The 20780-nt window shown below is 40.1% G+C and overlaps 1 protein-coding gene and 1 long non-coding RNA gene across 2 annotated transcripts; both read left to right on the top strand.

Annotated features, from left to right (window-relative positions):
- Nucleotides 1-5352: 5352 nt before the first annotated feature.
- On the top strand, nt 5353-6433 carry LOC123075745 (uncharacterized). Its single transcript, XR_006436188.1, has 3 exons — nt 5353-5446; nt 5524-5641; nt 6380-6433. It is a non-coding gene; the product is annotated as an uncharacterized lncRNA (long non-coding RNA).
- A 5914-nt stretch (nt 6434-12347) lies between these two features.
- LOC123075744 (uncharacterized) lies at nt 12348-14203 on the top strand. The gene is made up of 2 exons (XM_044498278.1): nt 12348-12524; nt 12620-14203. Exons 1-2 carry the CDS (start codon nt 12512-12514, stop codon nt 14020-14022), a joined length of 1416 nt encoding a protein of 471 aa, XP_044354213.1. The 5' UTR covers nt 12348-12511; the 3' UTR covers nt 14023-14203.
- The last annotated feature ends 6577 nt before the right edge of the window (nt 14204-20780 follow it).

Raw genomic sequence — 20780 nt, 5'->3', positions numbered from 1 at the left:
TCGTATCAGTGGCATATAGGGCTTGAGAGAATATTTATCTTACCTTTAGCTCCTTGTTGGTTCGACACTCCATACTTATCACTTCCACCTTTGGAAATTGCTACGATGATTCCCCGCACTTGGGGATTATCAGAGTACATGTAGGGAGGGGAGACAAATTAAGACTAAACAACACGCGCATGATGGGACAATGCATCTATATCTCACTTGACGTGAGATAGAAGATGTAGCCTCGCCTCAAGCAAGCATATGGTGGGCTGGCCAATAGTGTTCGGTTCAGTCGGTTGTCTCTTTTTGTTTTTATTTTACTTTTTTACATTTCAAATATTATAAAATATATGATATATCTCAAAAATTAATTTACATAAATGTTTATCTCGCATTAAAAAAGTTAACATGATGTAAAATAATTGTTCATAAAGTTTTCAAAAATGTTCATATCAAAAACAAATGGTGTGGCATGTTTGATTCATGACTAACTTTGTCACAACTATACTCAGGAAAATTGTGGTTATCACGCAACAAATTGGCAACCACAAGTATAATAAGATTTGGCGGAAAAACTAAGGCCCTAGCATGTGGACCATGTAGCTAGAGAAGTGTAAGAACTAAGAAGCACTACAGATTATAAACTGGTATATTTATATGTGTGAACGAATAAGCATACAAAAATAATAAATACTCATATTCTTAAGTAGAATAAAAATCATTGAATAACCACGTTTTTAACAGAGCTATTTATTTCAACCTTGCACTCAAGTTTGCATGTGCTACTTTCATGCCAGATTTCTTTTGAAATTTCCACACTAATGCAAGAAAAATAACGATTTACAAACTCCAATGTTAATAAAAAATAGAGAACATTCTCTTTTTAAAATTAGGGTTTCGGTCCATATGGTTAACACTTCATTACATTGAATATGCAAGAATATATTCTACAATACATATGGTAGATTTACAATTTCACGAAAGGGATCTAGAGCTATAAAAAGATCACCAGAAGTACAAAGCACCCCAAATATTATAAAATTTACATCGAGTTCCTTCGACCACTTATAATGATCATGGGCACCGCAAGAATACCCATTCTTATCCTTACAGAAAATAACTTCAAGTTGTCATCTTAGCCTAACATAGTTTATGAATTTTATTGGATACAAATACTTAGTACGACAAAAAAGGAGAATATACTAAAAATCATCTGTATCAAAAACATCCCACTACCAGACGTTCTTTTTATTGATATATCACATGCTCCTACGGAGCCTAGATTGAATGGATTGAAAAAGGTGGTCACTCACACAACCATTCATCCTTCCATATGTACCTAAAGTGATCACAGTAAACAGACGTATTGCTGCTAAATGATGTGGTCGCACAGATTTTAGGCCTTCGGTTTGAGTAACGAAACCTGTGTTATATATCAGAACTATATCATTGAATTCACATTCGAATAAATTTTTAGACAAATAGTTTGGGTAATATAGGACAGATATTTCATTAGGAAATTAACAATCTGGAACACGTGCATGCCATATGCACCCGTCTAAATGGAGTAACAAACATTAATATTTTATTATTACTCCATGTGTTCTAATTTACTCTAAATATTAGCTTTGTCCTACATCAAACTTTAATGGTATTGGTTTGGTATAATAGATGTTAACAATTTAATATAAAATTGATCAAATCATACAAAGTTTGACTTCAGTCATTTAGTATGCGGAGTACATAGTAGGGGATGTACGATCAAAAATGGAATTATCATTGAAATCGCCCCCACCCCCCACACGCGCGCGCCCGGACACACAAACAAAAGCAAAGCACTACAAGAAATATGTCAACTAGTGACCTTCTGTCAGTGACCCTGGAAGAATTGGTCATAGATCTATGCCCATTTCAGACCACTTGGTTAAAAGCTGTTCGGGGGGCTCCAAACCCTAAACTATAACGACCATTTTGATCAGAAAGGTCGTAATTTCCTTACACAAAATGGTCATAAAGCAAATAGCACTGGTCCGCTGCCTTATTTCTAGCTGATCACGACCAATATAGATGGTCATAACCTTGTAAATTGTGGTGGATTGTTATGACTAGGCGCCACCTCATCAGTTTTGCCTATGTGTCATATCCATGTGGCAATTTTTGCCCCAGGTTGTGAAGCAACCTATATTTATGTCATTCCCAAAATTCCCAAAAAAATCTCATAAATTCTTTGGGTCATATCTTCGTCTAATATGTAAAAAACCTTCCTTGCCTAGTTCAAAAATAATTCAACAATATTCATTTTCCTATTCTGTTCAGAACACCACTTTGTGAAGGAAGTACCACTTTGGCATGTCCAAATAGTATCCATTTTCTACGGTGCTTTCCTATGCCCAAATAACCATCTTCCACCAAATGCCAGCTCAATCCATTCATTATTTTGAGCCCAGCTTCAACATTCGTATTTATGTCCAGTGTGGTACTTTGCAAAGCAAGTACCACCTAGGCTCCTCCTTTTGAGCTGAAAATTTGTGAAGACGGTATTCTTAGTAACTGATCATCCTCAGCCAAAACTCACGCCCATTAGCCATGTATATTTTCGGTACCGCTAATCAAACACTTGGCTGCTAATTCATGTTTGAGCATCGATCGGTCTCCTCGTGAGAATCTTATTTTGTAATTTTCTTCCTAGCACCTACCTGGGGAGTGCCCAACCCACTAGACATGCCTAGGCCGCCCAGAACACATGGCAACGCCACAGTCACGCGGTGACCACGCAGCGGGCATGCGAGTTTACGCGCTCTAGAGTTGGGGCCCTCGACCACCGCCCAAACCTCGACGTATCGCAACCAAACCATGTATTTATGATTAAATAGGTACTTATGTAACTAGAAATTATTTTTGGAAAAAATAAATAGCAAACTATGAGGCAGCTGCAGTTCAAATTTGACCCGCTTCCACCTGAATCGGCGGAAATTTGTCTTTTTTACGAGAGGCGGATCAAAACCTTTTACACCCAACCATTTTGCCAATTGTGCATTAAATATGTCCTAGTATTTTATAAAATTGATTTGGTCCAATTTTGCAACAATTATTTGGGAGGTCTTTCACAAAAAAACCTCCTTTTGGGCACTCGAAAAATGGAAAATGGTTTTTTCGTCCAAAGAAAATGAAAACTTCCTTAGGCAACATTGTTTGCCATTCCAATATGCACCCTTGTGCACAATATGAGATCATTTGAACAAACTATGCCATGAATGTGGCCATAAGATTGATCATTTGGCTTGAAAGCCATTCATCTCCACACGTGATAGCTCGTTTCTGAGAACACTTTTTTAAAATAATTGTTGTATTACAAGTTTGTTATTTTTCCTGGGAACTTGGCCACATATAATGACACAATGCGAAGGTTTCCCAATTTTTTGATTTTTTTGAATTTTTTATGCCCGTTTCAAAATGCGGTCAAAACGGCGGGAATGACCGTTCCTAGTTAGTGATTGAATCTTGGAATTTTTTTGGTGTTTCTCTGATTAAATAGATACTTATGTACCTAGAAATTATTTTTGGAAAAAATAAATAGCAAACTACAAGGCAGCTACAGTGCAAATTTGACCCGCTTCCACCTGAATCGGCGGAAATTTGTCTTTTTCACGAGAGGTGGATCAAAACTTTTTACACCCAACCATTTTGTCAATTGTGCATTAAATATGTCCTAGTATTTTATAAAATTTATTTGGTCCAATTTGGCAACAATTATTTGGGAGGTCCTTCACAAAAAAAACCTCCTTTTGGGCACTTGAAAAATGGAAAATGGTTTTTTCGTCCAAAGAAAATAAAAAATTCCTTAGGCAACATTGTTTGCCATTCCAATATGCACCCTTGTGCACAATATGAGATCATTTGAACAAACTATGCCATGAATGTGGCATAAGATTGATCATTTGGCTTGAAAGCCATTGATCTCCACACGTGATAGCTCGTTTCTGATAACACTTTTTATAAATAATTGCCGTATTAAAAGTTTGTTATTTTTTCCTGGGAACTTGGCCACATATAATGACACAATGCGAAGGTTTCCCAATTTTTTGATTTTTTTTGAATTTTTTATGCCCGTTTCAAAATGCAGTCAAAACGACGGGAATGACCGTTCCTAGCTAGTGGTTGAATCTTGGAATTTTTTTGGTGTTTCTCTTATTAAATAGATACTTATGTACCTAGAAATAATTTTTGGAAAAAATAAATAGCAAACTATGAGGCAGCTACAGTTCAAATTTGACCCGCTTCCTGCTGAATCGGCGGGAATTTGTCTTTTTCACCACAGGTGGATCAAGGCTTTTGACACCCAACCATTTGGTCAATTATACATGTAATATGACCTAATAATTTAGAAAACTGATTTGGTCCAATTTTGCAACACATATATGGTAGGTCCTTCATAAAAAAGCTCATTTTGGGCACTCAAAAACTGGAAAATTATTATTTGTGTAAGGAACATGAAAGACCCCCAAACCAACATTGTTTGTCATCCCAAGATACACACATGTGCACAATATTGACTCATTTTAACAAAGTATAAAAGGGTGCCATGTTGAATGTTTATCCGGAATAAGAGGTTAAAAAAATACTACATAAGATTCATTCTGATTGGTGCAATCAGTCCTGGCATGGATTGATGACATGGCAAACATCTATCCATCCATACATCATCCATCCGTCCGTAGATCCATCCAACCAACCGCAGCAAACCCCCTCCCTCCCTCCCTCTCTCTCTCTCTCTATCTCTCTCTCTCTCTTGCGAACCCCACCCAACCCGTCGTGCCCTCCTCTCTCTCTCTCGAACCGAACCCTAGGGCTCCACCCCTCCCTGCCTGCCGCCACCTCCGGCGACCTCAGGCGGGAATCAACGACCGGCGAGATCCGGCGCGCACGCGGCGAGATCCATCTCTCTCTCACACGAGAGGGAAAATCCCCACGACTCCTCCTCCTCCCCCTCTCTAGATCGATCCCCTCCAACCCACCTCTTCCCTCTCTCTGGATCGATCCCCTCCAACCCAGCCGCCGCCGCTGCAGACCTCCCCCAACCCAGGCCTCCTCCATCGCCGGTGACCCCTTCTCTTCCTCCCCCAACCCAGCCACCTCCAGCAGCAGATCCATGCAGGACAGATCTGAGCTCCACTGCCTCCATTGCTCCCTTTCCCCCGATCAGATCTTCCTCTTGCGTTCTGGCACCTCGCCGGCCTGGCTCCGGCGTTGCTCCGGCGACTCAGGTGAGTCCCTCCATTTTTCCTCGTCACATATCTCCCTCCCTCTCTTCCTCACCTCATCTTGTCTCCCTTGCAGATCCAACACGCCGTCGTTGCTCGAGCACCGGGACGCCATCGATGGGAAGTCTTCCTCCTCACCTCATCTTGTCTCCCTCACATGAACGATGCAGCTTCACCGCTACCCTGCCGCCATCAAGGTCAGACCCCCAATCATCTCCTCTCCTTTTCATTTTCTTCTTCCCCCTTACCTTCCATTCCCCTCCCCGATGTGCAGGAGCAGCTGCACGCCTGCAAGGCTGCAACATCACCAACTCGACTTGGATGCAGGGAGAGGAGACGCCCAACCATGGGCAAGCTCTACGTCGGCATCTGCCTTTGTAGCTTGGCCTAGGGTCAGCTGAATGCTCAAGACATGGGTAGTTCTGGGAGATGGTGATTAGGGACTGTTTTACAACACATCATCCTTTGTTTTTACACGTAGTTGTAGAAGAAAATACTTTTACTTATTGCAAGTTGCGACTGTCATGCGTATGTTATGAATTCAGAAACTATAACATGTTTTTTTTGCCATGGTGAAGGAGTAAACTGAACAATTAAGTTGCTAGTTCAGTATGTGAGTTGCATCATACTGTACATGAATGCTAGCTGAATATCAGTTCTATATGTTACTTGGTGCATAACTTTTACTTATTTGCAAGTCGTAGCTGCCGTGCACCCGTTATGAATTCAAAAACTATAACGTCAATTCGTCAGCAGCTTTTTCTTAGTGGAGTTGCTAATTTGGCGCTGGAAAGCTTGCTTTGCACATATCCCATTGTACATAATTAATACTAGATTAGTTACTTGCTTTTGTACACATGCCAGCGGGATGTTCTCTAGTTTCTCTAAATCCAGTGATTCGAAACTTCAATGTAGTCATTTTACAATGCACCATGGTTTCTTGTTTCTGTTGTGAAAGTAATGCCAATGGTGTTGCACAGTTCTGAATAAAAATGCAAATGGCTTGTGAATGTCAATGAACTTACAATATCAGTCTCTTAGAGTTGTTTTTGCAACCTAATATTGTTGTAAAATCCTTTCCTTGAGCTGTTGTTGATGTGGTGGTCTGCTGTTGTGGATGATGCATGCAGGGGCTGCTGGAGAACACGGAGAAGGACAGGGTCCGGAGGCTGATAGGCTCAAGCCACCCGTGGAGCCATGATTTTCCCAGTTGATGGATCTTTCCTGTGTACGTATTACTTTGCTAGAGCCTGTGTCTATCTCTGAACTGATTGATTCGTGGCTGAAAGAAAAACGAGCCTATGCTTGCACCAACATTATTAGAATGAGGTGTCGGCATGTATCATTTTTTCTAACTCTGCTATCTTTTCCCAAGTCTTTATTATCTTGCCTAGCCTTGTACTGATATGTATTGTTTGATGCTAATTACCCAAGTTAGTGCATGATGTTAAGGATAACCTGAGAACACTTGCCTAAGTTTATAAGATATGACATGTGACAGTCCAAGCCTGCTGCTCTTTCCATGCTTTTGCTGTTGTACTGTGCTTCTCTAGTTTCAATGCTTCTGCTGCTAGCCTGCTAGGCTGCTACTAGCTTGAATAGGTGTGCACTTGTGCTGGTGGTGGTGTTGCTTGTGTTGCTGCTGTTGATTTAATGCTTATGCTCATGCTGCTATTGATTAAATGCTTATGTTGTTGCTGCATACTTATGCTACTGATTCAATGCTTTGGAAATTGATTGAATTCAACCTGTTGTAATCCTTCCTGTTATACATTCAGATTTAGGGCAAGGGTTAACTGACGTTTCTTCAGAGTTACATTTGGTTGACTGATTTGGTTCCTTCAGCTCATCAGCTGTCCTTTGGTTCAGAGCAGTGTCTAGTTGACTTCATTGATGGATTGATCCTCTGCTCTGCTTGCAGGGTGACCAGGTGATTGACGTTGAGGCTACCGTGGTGCTCGTGGTGCCCGACGCCTGCTGCGGTGCGCTCATCTGCAAAGGAGCGAGCTCATAAAGTATGATTACTTACTTACACTGCCTTCCCGTTCTCATGCCCAATATTGTTGTGCTTGCTTGCTGTGCTTGCAATGAACCATGTGGTATATGCTCTCCACTCCATGTGGTATGCACTCCTGAACAAGTTAATGTTGTACTTTGGTATATACTGTTCTACAAGTTAGGTAGGTAAATATAATGGAAGAACTTATATTAGATTTTAGTTGGTTTCAGAATGTCTGTTTCATGGTCTTTTCTGATAATGGAAGAACTTATATTAATCTGATGCTTTATATATGTCCCTAGATGTCCTTATGCAATACCTGATATGATAACATGACCTGAATTTGGACTATTAGCTCCTTTACTTGCTCTGGTTAGGTTGAAACAAGGTGGAAGCATGTTCTTTCTTGCAAATGTACTGTTAGGTAATATGAAGATAGAGCCTTGAGTTCAATCCATTACTGACGATTCTTGTTGTTTGTCTTTGAACAATGCTTGCGTTTTAGCTACTGCCACTTTGAGCTGCTGTAGCTTGTACTCCCTCCGTTCCGAATTACTCATCGCAGAAATGGATGTATCTAGTTCTAGATACATCCATTTCTGCGACGAGTAATTCGGAACGGAGGGAGTAGTTATCAACTCCAGCTTGATTAATATTGTTGCTTGCATCATTAAATGAACTTGCACTAAATGGACACAAATAAAGGAGCTGAGTATTAAATGAACTTGTACTAACTGGAAACAATTTATGTATGGTGTACATAAATATCGAGTTGATAGCTGATCTGTAGCAAATCTAGCTGTGTGTAACTAATCTAGTATTATTTCTGTATGGAAACAATTTCTGTATAGTGTAATTTCTTTACTTGGTTCCTCTTTTACAGGAGCTCCAGGCCTAAGAAAGTTGGAAGTGCAAAGACGTGAAGAAAAGCGCGAAGCCGTGAAGTGTTACTCAACAAAGAGTTGTCTGTTCTATTTGACTGTAATATTGTAATATTGTAATTGCTGGTATACCTAGGTTGTAATAGTCTACAGAAATTGTAATACACTAATCTAGTGTTATTTGATGAATTTCACATGTTCTCTTGTTTGGAATATTTGATTATGATGAATGTGATTTGATAGTGTGTGAGATGGGAACCTGACCAGTGCAACCCACTTAAGAAATAATATGAGTCCGTAACTTTCTGATGTGTGTGATCAATATATGAGATTAACATGACTAGTGGGACCAGCTTCAAAATATATTTTCCAAAAATAGGAAATCAATATATTGTAAAAGGCCAAAGCCCAGAAATAAGAAGGCCGAAATATTGGGCTTGGCCCATGTAGCCCAATAGAATTCATAGAAAAAATAATAATAGAAATATCGAATTTGTTGGGCTCGGGCCATCTAAAGCACCGAAATGGACCGGGCTGATTCTAAGTAACGACCTTTTGAACTGGTCGCAATTTTGCCACGTCAGATTGCCACGTCGGATCCGACGTGGCCTGGGCAAACAGCCAGTGACCAAAACAAAAGGTCATGGGTTCAATGACCTTCTGTTTTGGTCGTAAACGTCTACGACCTTCTCATAGAGAAGGTCGTTAATTTCAGTTTACGACTGCCAGCTTTTGACCTTCTGTTTTTGGTCACAAAAAGGTCGCAAATGAAAAACTATGACCTTTCAGCGGCCAATAGTGAGGGTCACAAGTTGACATATTTCTTGTAGTGAAGCATCCATTCATACCGCTGGTGCATCCTCCTTTCATGAGTACCATGAGATATCTGTGAGTAGGTCATAATGATGTCGGTCGCGCTATGATCTGTAATGCAAGTATGACGTCCAACAATAAAAGCATTGTCTATTTAGGTGTTGATAGTTGTATTGACTTCATTAAGCAATCTATTCCCTTTTCCCATAAAAATACCATATACAATTAAAATGGTTCTACAAGCATCGGAACAAATATTTATGTAATGTTGTGTGGTTTTAATCATTCTATTTCAGAATTGAAATATAGGCGGCTACAATATAGTCTTGACATACCATATTTATTCTATAGTAAAAACACATGATCATCAAAAACAGAATTGAGCTAGAAGTCCGACATGAAAAAATCTTAGTTGATGGACCCAGAAAAGATAGATCCTCAAAACCAATTTAGCATCAGAAACAGACAACAATCTGAATTTTTACCCTCACTATTACTATGGAGTATGGACAACCAACAATCTGAATTAGGACTTCATAAACCAACACATTATCAAATCAGAACTACCTCTAGCGTGCGATCTAAACTTTAGTTGTATGTATACTGATCTAAGGTCACGTACACACAACACATATAGTTATAGATATGGTGTTCTTTTGGAAATGGAACCTTATAGATACACGTCCGTAAATAAAAGCTGATCAGATATATATAGTTCAATCACATGCGACATCTCATTTGTCATAATAATTTAAATGTCAACAGAACCATCCTAATCATGTAATATGAATACTATGAAACCCTAATTTAATTTTCATACACTTTTGATACATTTATGACGATGTCCTCGCATTTGTGAGGCATTTGTGAGGGGCACCTGGCTAGTTAAGTAGTCAAAAAAGTCCATGGCATACATACACACACACGGTGGACTGAATCTCAGTTAATAGGAATCTGATACTCAAAGCTCGTATTATTCCAAACTGCTGGACGTAAGTCAGGGAAGGTAGCAAGGTGGACCATGGATGGACCAGCCAGCCTCCTTGCCAAGCAGGCAAAGCAGCCAAGTAGCAGGAAGGGAACCAAAGGAGTACAAACAGGTCACTTCAAACTATTCTTTCTTGTAGCCACGCAACCTTGCGCCCTATCACGGGGAATCCTAGCTAGTAGCTTTCTCTTTTCACAAAGATACACACGAGGAAAAATGCATACCTTCACTTCAGTGCTTGACTTGACTCTAGATGGCTTGTCGATTCCTTTTCGCGTAGTGTACAGCGTGGAGCGTGCTGAGCCGTTCAAGGTGTAGGGGCCAAAGTTTAGAGTTGTGTCATCCCTCTGGGTGCATTCATCATGAGACCGTGGTCGTCCCCAACAGTGGAGGCGTCTTTCGTGTTATCTTCTAGGACAAGTCTTCGCTTTGTCACAGCATATGTTAGCAGATACGGTTAAAATAAAAGCAGAAATGGTTCTGAATTAGGAGGGGAGGGGGAGGTTAATGCCATGTGAATCATTGGATCACTTTTTTGTCGATGCTATTTTTTTAGAAACACTTGTAATTTTATTCATACTCATAACAATTACAGGTACACTTATTTTGATCTAAGATCTAAGAAAATACAAAGTAACTCCTATGACTAAGAATTTCCATGCAATCTCTTGGAAAAACCTTCGCGGTACTAATCTCTGTTAGAAGAAATACTCTAAAGACTTCGGTAAACAAGATGCAATTGGACCGGAGCAATGATGTTGTCACCTTTTCACCCGCAGGAACATTACCAATAATGGTGTTTGAAACCGCCTTGAATCGCCCATTCAAAAACATGTATCTAAACCTATTATAGCCATGAGACCCACATAAACGTACCTAAATGGGTCATTTCAGTCAGATCTATGTACCATACTCAACCAGATTGTATATGTTAGATTATCATAATTACACTTGACATATCTCACACAAATAACTTTTAGGTATGCATGTTAATTCTTATTTTACTCATAAATACAAGTGTGCATTTTGTCTCTTTTAACCATGTTAGTACTCTCCAGATACACCAGTGCCAATGTAATGCATTAGATAGAAATAGAATACACGATTATAATCCTATAAAAAGTATAACCAATTCCAATGTTATTTCTTGCCGTCTTATGATTTCGAGACAATTAGTACTATCAGCAAGGCCATAAAAGTTTTCAAGGGTGGTCACAGAAAATGATGGAGTGTTTATGCACCAAAATAAGCAATGACAGAGTAGTACATAAATGAGAGCACAAGTTACTCGAACTGATGTCTCAATAGGTATGGTAATTTCTTAAATACAAATATTGTTTTTAATATAAATTAGAGCACTAGTTACTAGAAGTTACGATATGAACATAATCAGATTATTCTGTATAGCCAGGCACATGATAGCAAAGGGGCATACAAATGTACACATACACTAGAGTATATGACAATTGATCTAGCGGACATGAAGATTGCAGTTTAGTTTGTTTGGTTTAGTTGATTTGTGACCATATAAACAAATTACTGAGAAAATATAAATCAATACCATAAGATTTACTATAAAATAATATTTTATTAAAAATACTACCTTCAATCCACTATAAGTGTCGAAGTTTTGAACTAAGACCGGTTCAAAACTGCGACACTTATTTTGGATCGCAGGGGGTATTATTTATTAGAACATAGTTATTTCCTTTTACACAAATAAAGGTCAATGTTATATTTTAGACAGGTATTGATGCCTAAAATATTATCTATTATGCAATGCAATGGTAAATAGGAGTAAAAAAAATCCTGGATTGGATAAGATCATAAAATTAAATACATAACACTTTTCACGGACAAAAATATGATGCCCTCTCATTTGCGAGGGCCACCTTGCAAGTTAAGTTAAAAACACAACGCCATACATACACACGGTCGACTGAATCTCAGTTGATTGGAATCTGATACTGAACGCTCATACTATTCCAAACTGCTGGACGTATGTCACGGAAGGTAGCAAGATGGACCATGGATACTTAGCCTCGTTGCCAAGCAGGAAAAGCAGCCAAGTTGCTAGCTATAGTACTCCTTTCTCGGCTGGCCGGTGCTGCCTCTGGGCCTGATGGCGATGCAGTCAGGGAATCAAACGTGCACAAGCAGGTCACGCCAAACCATTCTTCCTTTTTTGTAGCCACTCAACGTTGCGCTCTATCAAGCGGGAATCCTAGCTAGCTTTCTCTTTTCAGAAAGATGCACGAGGGGGCACCTCAGTGCTTGACTTGACTCGAGCTGATATGTCGATTTCTTTTCGCAAAGTGTGTCAATTATATCAGCTTTGAGCAGCTTCCTAAGTAATCTAACAGATCTTGCCTGCGCGTGAATCTTCTATTCTTATCCTCAACGAAATGTAAAGTAGGAGATGAAGGGTTACATATACAGATGCCAGCCAGGCTACCAACTCTGAAACAAAGCGTGAACTGAGCGTTGAGAGGGCAACAGAACTCTCAAGTCCAGGAGCGCAAGAACTACTACTCTGCTAGGCCGAAGAGAGTAAACCAATCAATTGGCTTACTACAAGCAAATGGAGCAGCAAGGTGCCAAGAAAACTTATCCTCCCGTTTGTTCAATGTTTTCATGTACGTGCTAACTAATCACGCTCCGTTTGCTGACTGGTCGACTTCCATTGCAGGCCAATCCAGCGATTCTGCCCATTCCTACGTTATAGAGATGGCTCAGCTGGCAAATGAGCTCACTGGGAAACTAGACGCCCTCAACTCGTCCCAGGCGCCGGTTGGCGGCGGGCGTTCTTCTTGTCCCATCATCGTCGCCAAGGTCCGCGACCTCACGCGCAACGTCGACTGCGGCGAGTACGATCCTGACCACGTCGCCATCGGCCCGTACAACTACCCTCGGCCCCAGAGCAGGAGCCCGCACCTCGCCATGGAGCACGACAAGCTGACGAGTCTTGGCAAGCTGCTCTCGGCTGCAAGAGCCATGAGACCCGACATGACGGTGAACGTCTACATCAACGAGCTCAGATGCCTTGAAGAATCAGTGAGGAACTGCTACGCCAACACGTTTGCTGACATGACGAGTGAGCAGTTTGTACGCATGCTCCTCCTCGACGGCTGCTACATACTCTCCCGTCTCGTTGGCTTCCAAGCACAGCCCGCAGATGATGCATCGGTGACTGTAGAAGTCGGCGTCCCATCGGCGAACAGGGCGGAGGCTCTGGCGGTAGTCCGCGACGTCTTCTACCTCGCCGAGAACCAGATACCTTTCTTCGTCCTAGAGAAGATTGGAGAGCTGACGGCTTTGGATGGTAAGGATCGTGTGATTAAAAAGATCACAGAGTATGCCCTCGATCTCATGAGAAGACAGAAGTATAAAGAGGCAGCGCCTGCCATGGTGCCGCCGCAGCCAACCGTGCCTGGCAATCTTCTCCATCTTCTTCATATGCATTTGAAGCCTGCTCCACCCTCCGCCCCGCCTGCTGCCACCGTAAACGACTCCGATCAAGTGCGCCGGTGGCGCTCAGCGACAGAGTACAGCTTCGCAGGGGTGAAGTTCAAGGGTCGGGCCATGAATGAGAAGGGCATGCGCTCCATCCTCGACGTGAAGCTGAATAGAGGAGGCAGCACGCTGGAGGTCCCCCGCCTGGACATCGACAGTGAGACGTGGCGGCTGCTGCGCAACCTGATGGAGCTGGAGCAGCGGAACCGGGAGGCAGTGGGGAGCCACGTCACGGCATACTGCGTGTTCATGTCCCAGGTGGCCTGCACCACCAAGGACGTGGAGCTGTTGTCGAAGAGGGACGTCATTGTACACGGCCACGGCAACAACGACGAGGTGGCCAAATGCTTCGCCGACCTCTGCAAGGGGATCCAATTCGACCCTGACGACCCCGAGTGCAACTACCTGCGGGAGACATGCTGGATTCTAGAAAAGCGGTCTCGGAGCTCCTCACGGAGGTGGATGGCATGGCTGAGGCGGAAGTACTTCAGGAACCCATGGCTTGTTATCGGGCTCCTGGCAGCTGTCGTTGGGCTAGCTTGTGAAGTCGTGCAGGCAGTGTACTCTGTTTTGAGTTAGAAGCATGGATGAAGTAAGAAATATGAACATCACGCGCTTGTAGACTTTAGGTTAAAAATAGTATTGTGTGTTATGAGGTTTGTGAAAGGTCCATTGGACAGCCGTGTTTAATAAGGATGTAAAATATGGGAGATTTCTTGTTGGGATTGTCTACTGGCCAGTCAATTGAATTCTCACTTTGGGTTAGTCGAATTCTAATCCAATGGTTTTCAATTTCAGTTTTAGAAAAATTTCAGCACCAACCAAAATCACCGAAATTCTCAATTTCAGTCTTAGAAAAATTCAGCACCAACCAAAATCACCGAAATTCAATGAATTTCAGTGATTTCAGTTTGCATTTTCGCCAAATGACCGAAATATTCACTTGAAATTCAATTAAAAATTTGAATTCCTGTGCAGTACTGAAATTGCTGAAATATTTGGCCGAAACATAATTATTTCAATGTCTACTGAAATTACTGAAATTCAGTGAATTTCCATCGAAATCTCACTGAAAGTGAAAACCACCACATCCACCGTAAGTTTCTGATGAAGACCAGAAACAACTTCAGTGCAATCAGAATCGACTAACCTAAAAGGAGGGTCACTCGATCGGCCCAGCACAGCAGTTCTGGCTTTGGTGCCCTCTCTCCACAAAAACCAAGCCCAACTAAAACAGGCCAACACCGAGAAAACCCATTAACCCATTGCGCCTTTAGTGTTCTCTAACAACCACCACACAGAGCCCTAGGTCAAGTACCTTCCTCTTCTTCCTCCCTTCCCCAAACCGAGGCCGGCGCCACCATGGACGAAGAAGAAAACACATAACCAAAGCACAACAGACATGGGACAAAAATTAAATGAAAGAAGGGCAAGAAAGAACCTGGGCGGTTTCTCCCTTTTGATCCACCCTCGGTAAATCATCATCTCCCCATCAAAATTCCTACTCATCACTATATCCATCACATGTGAAATTCAAAATAGATTAGAGGAAACAGATAGATATTACGAAACCAAAACACATGTACTCATCACTCTTCTATAAACCTATATCCTAAATCAAAATAGATTTCAAATACAAAATTTATTATGGCCTATGTTCTTGGCGTTCTCATGATCTCCATGTAACAAAAAATAATAATAAGTAATACAAAATTAGGTTGCAACTTAAAACATTTCTTATAAAAATAAAGAATTAGGGTAAAATCTTTTACCCACCATAAAAACTAAAACTAAATGCAAACTAAAAATTGCAAAGACTCAAAAACAAAAGCAATAAATACAACAAGCTAGAATGATTTAGAGCGTATCTTGTTACCCTACATAAAGACAAACACAAAACCGGAATGTGAATGAATTAGAGGTAACTTGTGAATACACAAACAAAAACAGAATGTTATCTATAATAGAATGAATTAGAACATAGCCTGTTACCCCAAAAAATACAAAAACAAAAATAGAATGTTATCTATAATAGAATGAATTAGAGGATAGCCTGTTACCCCCCAAAATACATAAACCAAAACATAATGTTAACTATAATAGAATGAATTTGAGGGTAACCTGTTACCCCCCCCCCCCCCCCCCCAGCCAAAAAAATACATGTACTAAAATTGATGCTAAATCGAAGTCAATTTGACATAAAGAACGATGGATGATGATGTTTAGAGAAATATTAGATACTTCCTGAATTTGCACAATGGGGAAGTACATATTGCACATAGTCAGCATAAGCAAACATACCTGCAATGGGTACCAAAGCATACAATCACCATAGTGAGCAATATCACAATAACACCATTTGGACAAAACCAGAAAAGCGGAGCACTAGAAAAAAGTAATACTCAAGGGATTCATTTGGATGAAGTACACAAAGCATAATACTAATTTGATTTTTCTTCAGTTTCCTCCTTTCATTATAAAATTAATGTTGTTATTGTTGCACATGCAGGTTGGAGATTTTGCATACATAAAGCACTAGCAAAGAGTAGAATGACATCAAGGAAAACAACAAGAAACCAAGGTAATGGTAGCAGGAAAACTCCAATCATTGATAATATGAAGTCCTTCACCCATCTAAAGTGTATTTTAGAATTGCTTGCTCACACAACGAAAATAGCAGACATTGTTCTACAACATGAAGTACCTACAAAAGACAACAAGGTAACCATAATAATATTAAGGAAAACATAAAGATTGACTTAAATTTAAAATAACATTGTAGTTTACTAATTATTGCACAATGGTTCTGTAGGTGGCTAAAAAACAGTTAAGGGATACCAAAAAATGCATAATCAAACAAATGTTATCAACTAAATAAGTTTTCTGAATGTGCAGTATTAGAAAAAAATACAGTATTAATGATGTTAAAAAATGGCATTAGCGGGACATGTTGCTTGCACAATAGAATAGGGAGGAAGAAGGTCATCATAACAAAGCAAAACAAAATGAGGTAATCCCAAAACTGTGCTCACACAAACAACACCACCTGACATCGCATAAAAATGAAAAACAAAAATCCATTTTGCATTGCTTAAACTCTTTCGTAAGTCCCAGGAATTAGAAGAAGATTAAGATGGTAAACAAGCATTTGAGCTTATGAATGAACAATCAACACCAATCTAATACAAGGAGCAAGACAATCTTACACAACATTGATGCAATAAATGACTGTGATGAGTCATATTCGAACCGACAATATGGCAATCCATATTCCAAGCTTCATTGTCGTGTTACAACGAGGCATAATGTCGAGGTACTTATACATTCAAAACAAAAAAATTATTCACAAAATATGCACTACCTTATAACTAATGAAATCATTAAATAACAATCAAAATTAACCTTTTTCAGGAGGAGCATTGGTTATCAGAAGTGCCAAGAAGTGAACATTTTTAGCAAAAAAAATCAGAAATTACAGAAGGAAGCAACAAAGATAATCATTTTGAACAATATTCAGTACCTGAAGAAGGGTTTGAAGCAGATTTTGATGAAGATCAATTTGAAATAGATGAACTTATTGATGAATCTGAAAGAGATGACGATGAAACAGATGCAGAGGAAGAGTACCTAGAATGTAATGCAAGAACTGATGATCAGATGGAGATACGGTATAATCATTCAGAATTTGCACCAAATAGAACAAAGATGGAACAATTTTCATTCAGTTAGGTAGCAAGAAAATCTTACTGCAAGTACTCAAAGTGAAGAAATTTCACACTGTCAACAACATACATTGCAAGGTCTTTACTTATGCATAAACAACAGATACTGATGGCACAAGTGGTATTGATGAATCAAATTATGAAACTAAAGCAAAAGATATTCCTGATTCAGAGAATTTTTATGAAGAACACAACAGTACTGTGGTACTAACAGACTCTCGTACAGAGGAACAAGATGTGGATGGTTCTGCAAATATCAACAAAGAGATCACAAATGAAGAAAATGGAATACAAAAACTGATGATCATATGGAGATAAAATATAATGATTAAGAATTGAAACAAATAGAACTAAGTTGGAAATATTTTGATTCAGTTAGGCAGCAAGAAAATCTTACTACAAGTACTCAAAGTGAAGAAATTCCAAACTGTCAAAAACCAACATTGCAAGGTCCTAACTATGCAAAAACAATAGATACTGATGGCACAAGTGGTACTCACGAATCAAATTATGAAACTGAAGCAAAAGATATTCCTGATTCAGAGATTTTTTATGAAGAACACAACACTAATGTGGTACTTGGGTGGTTCTGCAAATATCAACAGAGGAATAAGATGTAGATGGCTCTGCCATGAATAACTTGGAAGAAAAGCTAACTCAGGAGGATATAGTCATATCCCTGGAGAATGAAAGTATTGGAAAGGCATTGATAGTAAGCCAAGAAGATTAGATCAACCATTGCTAGCAATAAACATGACATTTGAAACTCATGTTCATGCGCTTAGATTCTACAATAGCATGCAGCAATTAGAGGGTTTTCAGTACAGAAAGGTGCAAACTATCACTGCAGGAAAAGAAACGTTGATAACAAAATGACAAGGTTCACAATGAAGTGCGACAGGTCTGGAAAACCAAGAAATAGAAGAAAGCCAAGTGTTGTAGGAGCCAAAAGAAGAAACTATAAATTGACTAAGAATGACCTATAGAATTAGATAATACAGCTCATAGAAGAAAGAACTATACCATTAAAATAGGCTGTCAAGCGAGATTGCCTCAAAAAAAGTTATGAATGTTTTCCCTTTTCTTTTTTTGGTTTCCTGAACCGGATTTTGTTCGTTAGTTTTGTTATTATTTTTCTTTCCTCAAATGAGCAATTTAAAAAAAATCATGAAGTTTTTTTTCAAATTCTCAAAGAAAAATAAGTAAAATTCTCACATACATGACTTTGTCAAATTAGTGAACTTCTCTCGAATTCAAGGATGAATTTGTGAATATTATTTTCAAACTTGTGAAATTTTTTATACCTGTGGACATTTTTGAACCTATTGATAGATGCCTGTTTTTGAGCGGGTTGTTTCTCGCGAACTTCACTACTGGGAAAAGCCCAATAGGTGAACTATAAATAGTGGTGGGCAAGGCAGGTCACCCGCCACTGCTACTTTTCCAAAATAACAGTGGCGGGTAACTGAACGTACCCATCACAGCTAGGGGCAATCCAGTGGCGGGCACTACGAAGCACTCGTCACAAGTAGGCTCTTCCAAATAAGGCCGCGGGATGGAAATTGTAGTGGCGGGCCCAACCACGCACCCGCCACAGCTACATTCTGGCAAGCCACACCAAATGAAAAAAAATTTGAAAAGGTTTTCTATGGCGGTCATCTGTTGTCGCCCGCCACTGGTCTGCACGGACAGTTCCTCTTTCCGCGCTTGCCCAACCGTCCATAACTTTTTCATTTACATCGTCTTTCTCCGTGTCAGTTCCTCTCATCTCCACTTTCGCACTGTCATGCACCTCAACCGCCGCCGTCATCCCTCTGACCAGTCGGCGGATCCTTTCACGCGTCTGACGCCGCGACCGTCGTCGGATCTGCACATCGTTTCGTCGTCCGCCTTGACCGCCGCCACGCCGTTCTCCGCCTCGACCGCGCGCAGCCCTGTCCTTCGGATCAACCGCCGCCGCCGTCCTCAGCCTCGACCGCCGCCATCTTCCCGCCATACTTTCCTCCGTTGTCACATCCGCGGCCGAAAAAGCCGCCAATGGTATACTATCTCCGTGACTAAATTACACTCTGGGGTTAGAATTTGCATCTTATTAATTTCTAGATTAACTTATATTTAAGGGTTTCAACTTCAGCAATAGTACTAGTTGTACATCATATAAGAGAGCAACACAGCAGCAGGAGCAGTACTAGATAATTGGAATAGCTCTTTTTCGTATCAGTAGGTGTCTGAATATTTGGAATGCTACATATGACAATTTCCAATGATGTTTGAATTTTCTTACATATGACATGTGCATAGGCTTCTTGTTATCCACAAGGATTTGAAAAGGAGTGACAAAGTGTTTGCCAAATGTTGTTCATTTCGGTTTCGCCAAATTTGTGTCACTCCATATGTCAACTTTTTAAACAAAGTTCATGCCGAATTCCATTTCCTAATACTGTTTAATTTTCTTACATACGACAAATGAATGGTTTAGCATGAGCATTGCTAAATATGACAAGTGGCAATGATGTTTGAATTTTTTTACATATGAGAAGTGCGTGGGCTTTATGTTATTCACAGGGATTTGAAAAAGAGCGACAAAGTTTTTGCGAAATGTTGATTCATTTTCATTTCGCCAAATTTCTGTCACTCAATATGTCAAGTTTTTAAGCAAAGATCATGCCGAATTTCGTTTGCTAAGACAATATTGTTTCATTTGCTTACATATGACAAGTGCATGGGTTTAACACGTTATTCATAGGGATTTGAAAATGAGTGCCAATATTATGACGAAACATTGATTAACTTCTGTTTCATCAAATTTCTGGTACCCAAAATATGTTCAATATTCAGCAAAGGTCATGTCAAATTTTCTCGAACCCTTCTTAGCCAGTTCCTCTTCTCAAAATTACTTTCATAAGCTAGTATTCATGTCAACCATTTACAACTGATAAGGGATTCATAATAATTATTAGGGATCATGAGGCGTCAGATCCGCCATATCTGGAAGTGTCCATGTATGGACAGTGTGGATACTGCAGTAGATTTCGGACTCTTCTTGACAAACAAATTTAAAAAATCAGTGGTAACAGTCTTTAACTTCAATTAATATTGTATTCTAACCATTTGTATATTTATTGTACTGACTTTATTATTAATGATTAACTGTTGCATAGTGTATCCCATGCAACATAAGGGTTGACTTCAACAATTTATGAGGTAACGTTATGTACTTTGAGGATGATATGGGACGCACATTCGAACTGGATGTGCGTAAACGGGGTGATAGAACAATAATATATGGCAATGGATGGGAGCAGTACATTGCACAAAGTAGGAGGAGCACATAGCCTTTTCCTTGAAAGGAGCGGTCAACAGGTTAAGGACAATGTATTTCTACGGCGATGACAATGACGATGATCAGGATCATGATGATTGCCAGGATCACCGGGATGGTGGAGACAGCCAAGATGACGAGGACAACCATGAAGATTAGGAATGCCAGGATGACGATGACAGCCAGAATGACGAGGATGAGCAAGATGATGACGATGTGGAAGATGTTGACGATGGCCCATTCAGTTCTGCAATTTTCTCTCAAAGAATAAGGAAGCTTACTCGGGATGACAC

The sequence above is a fragment of the Triticum aestivum genome, chromosome 3D (genome assembly GCF_018294505.1).
Source record: "Triticum aestivum cultivar Chinese Spring chromosome 3D, IWGSC CS RefSeq v2.1, whole genome shotgun sequence".
Lineage (NCBI taxonomy): Eukaryota > Viridiplantae > Streptophyta > Magnoliopsida > Poales > Poaceae > Triticum > Triticum aestivum.
Note: the sequence above shows the minus strand (reverse complement) of the source record. Positions and strands in the feature narration are given on the sequence as shown.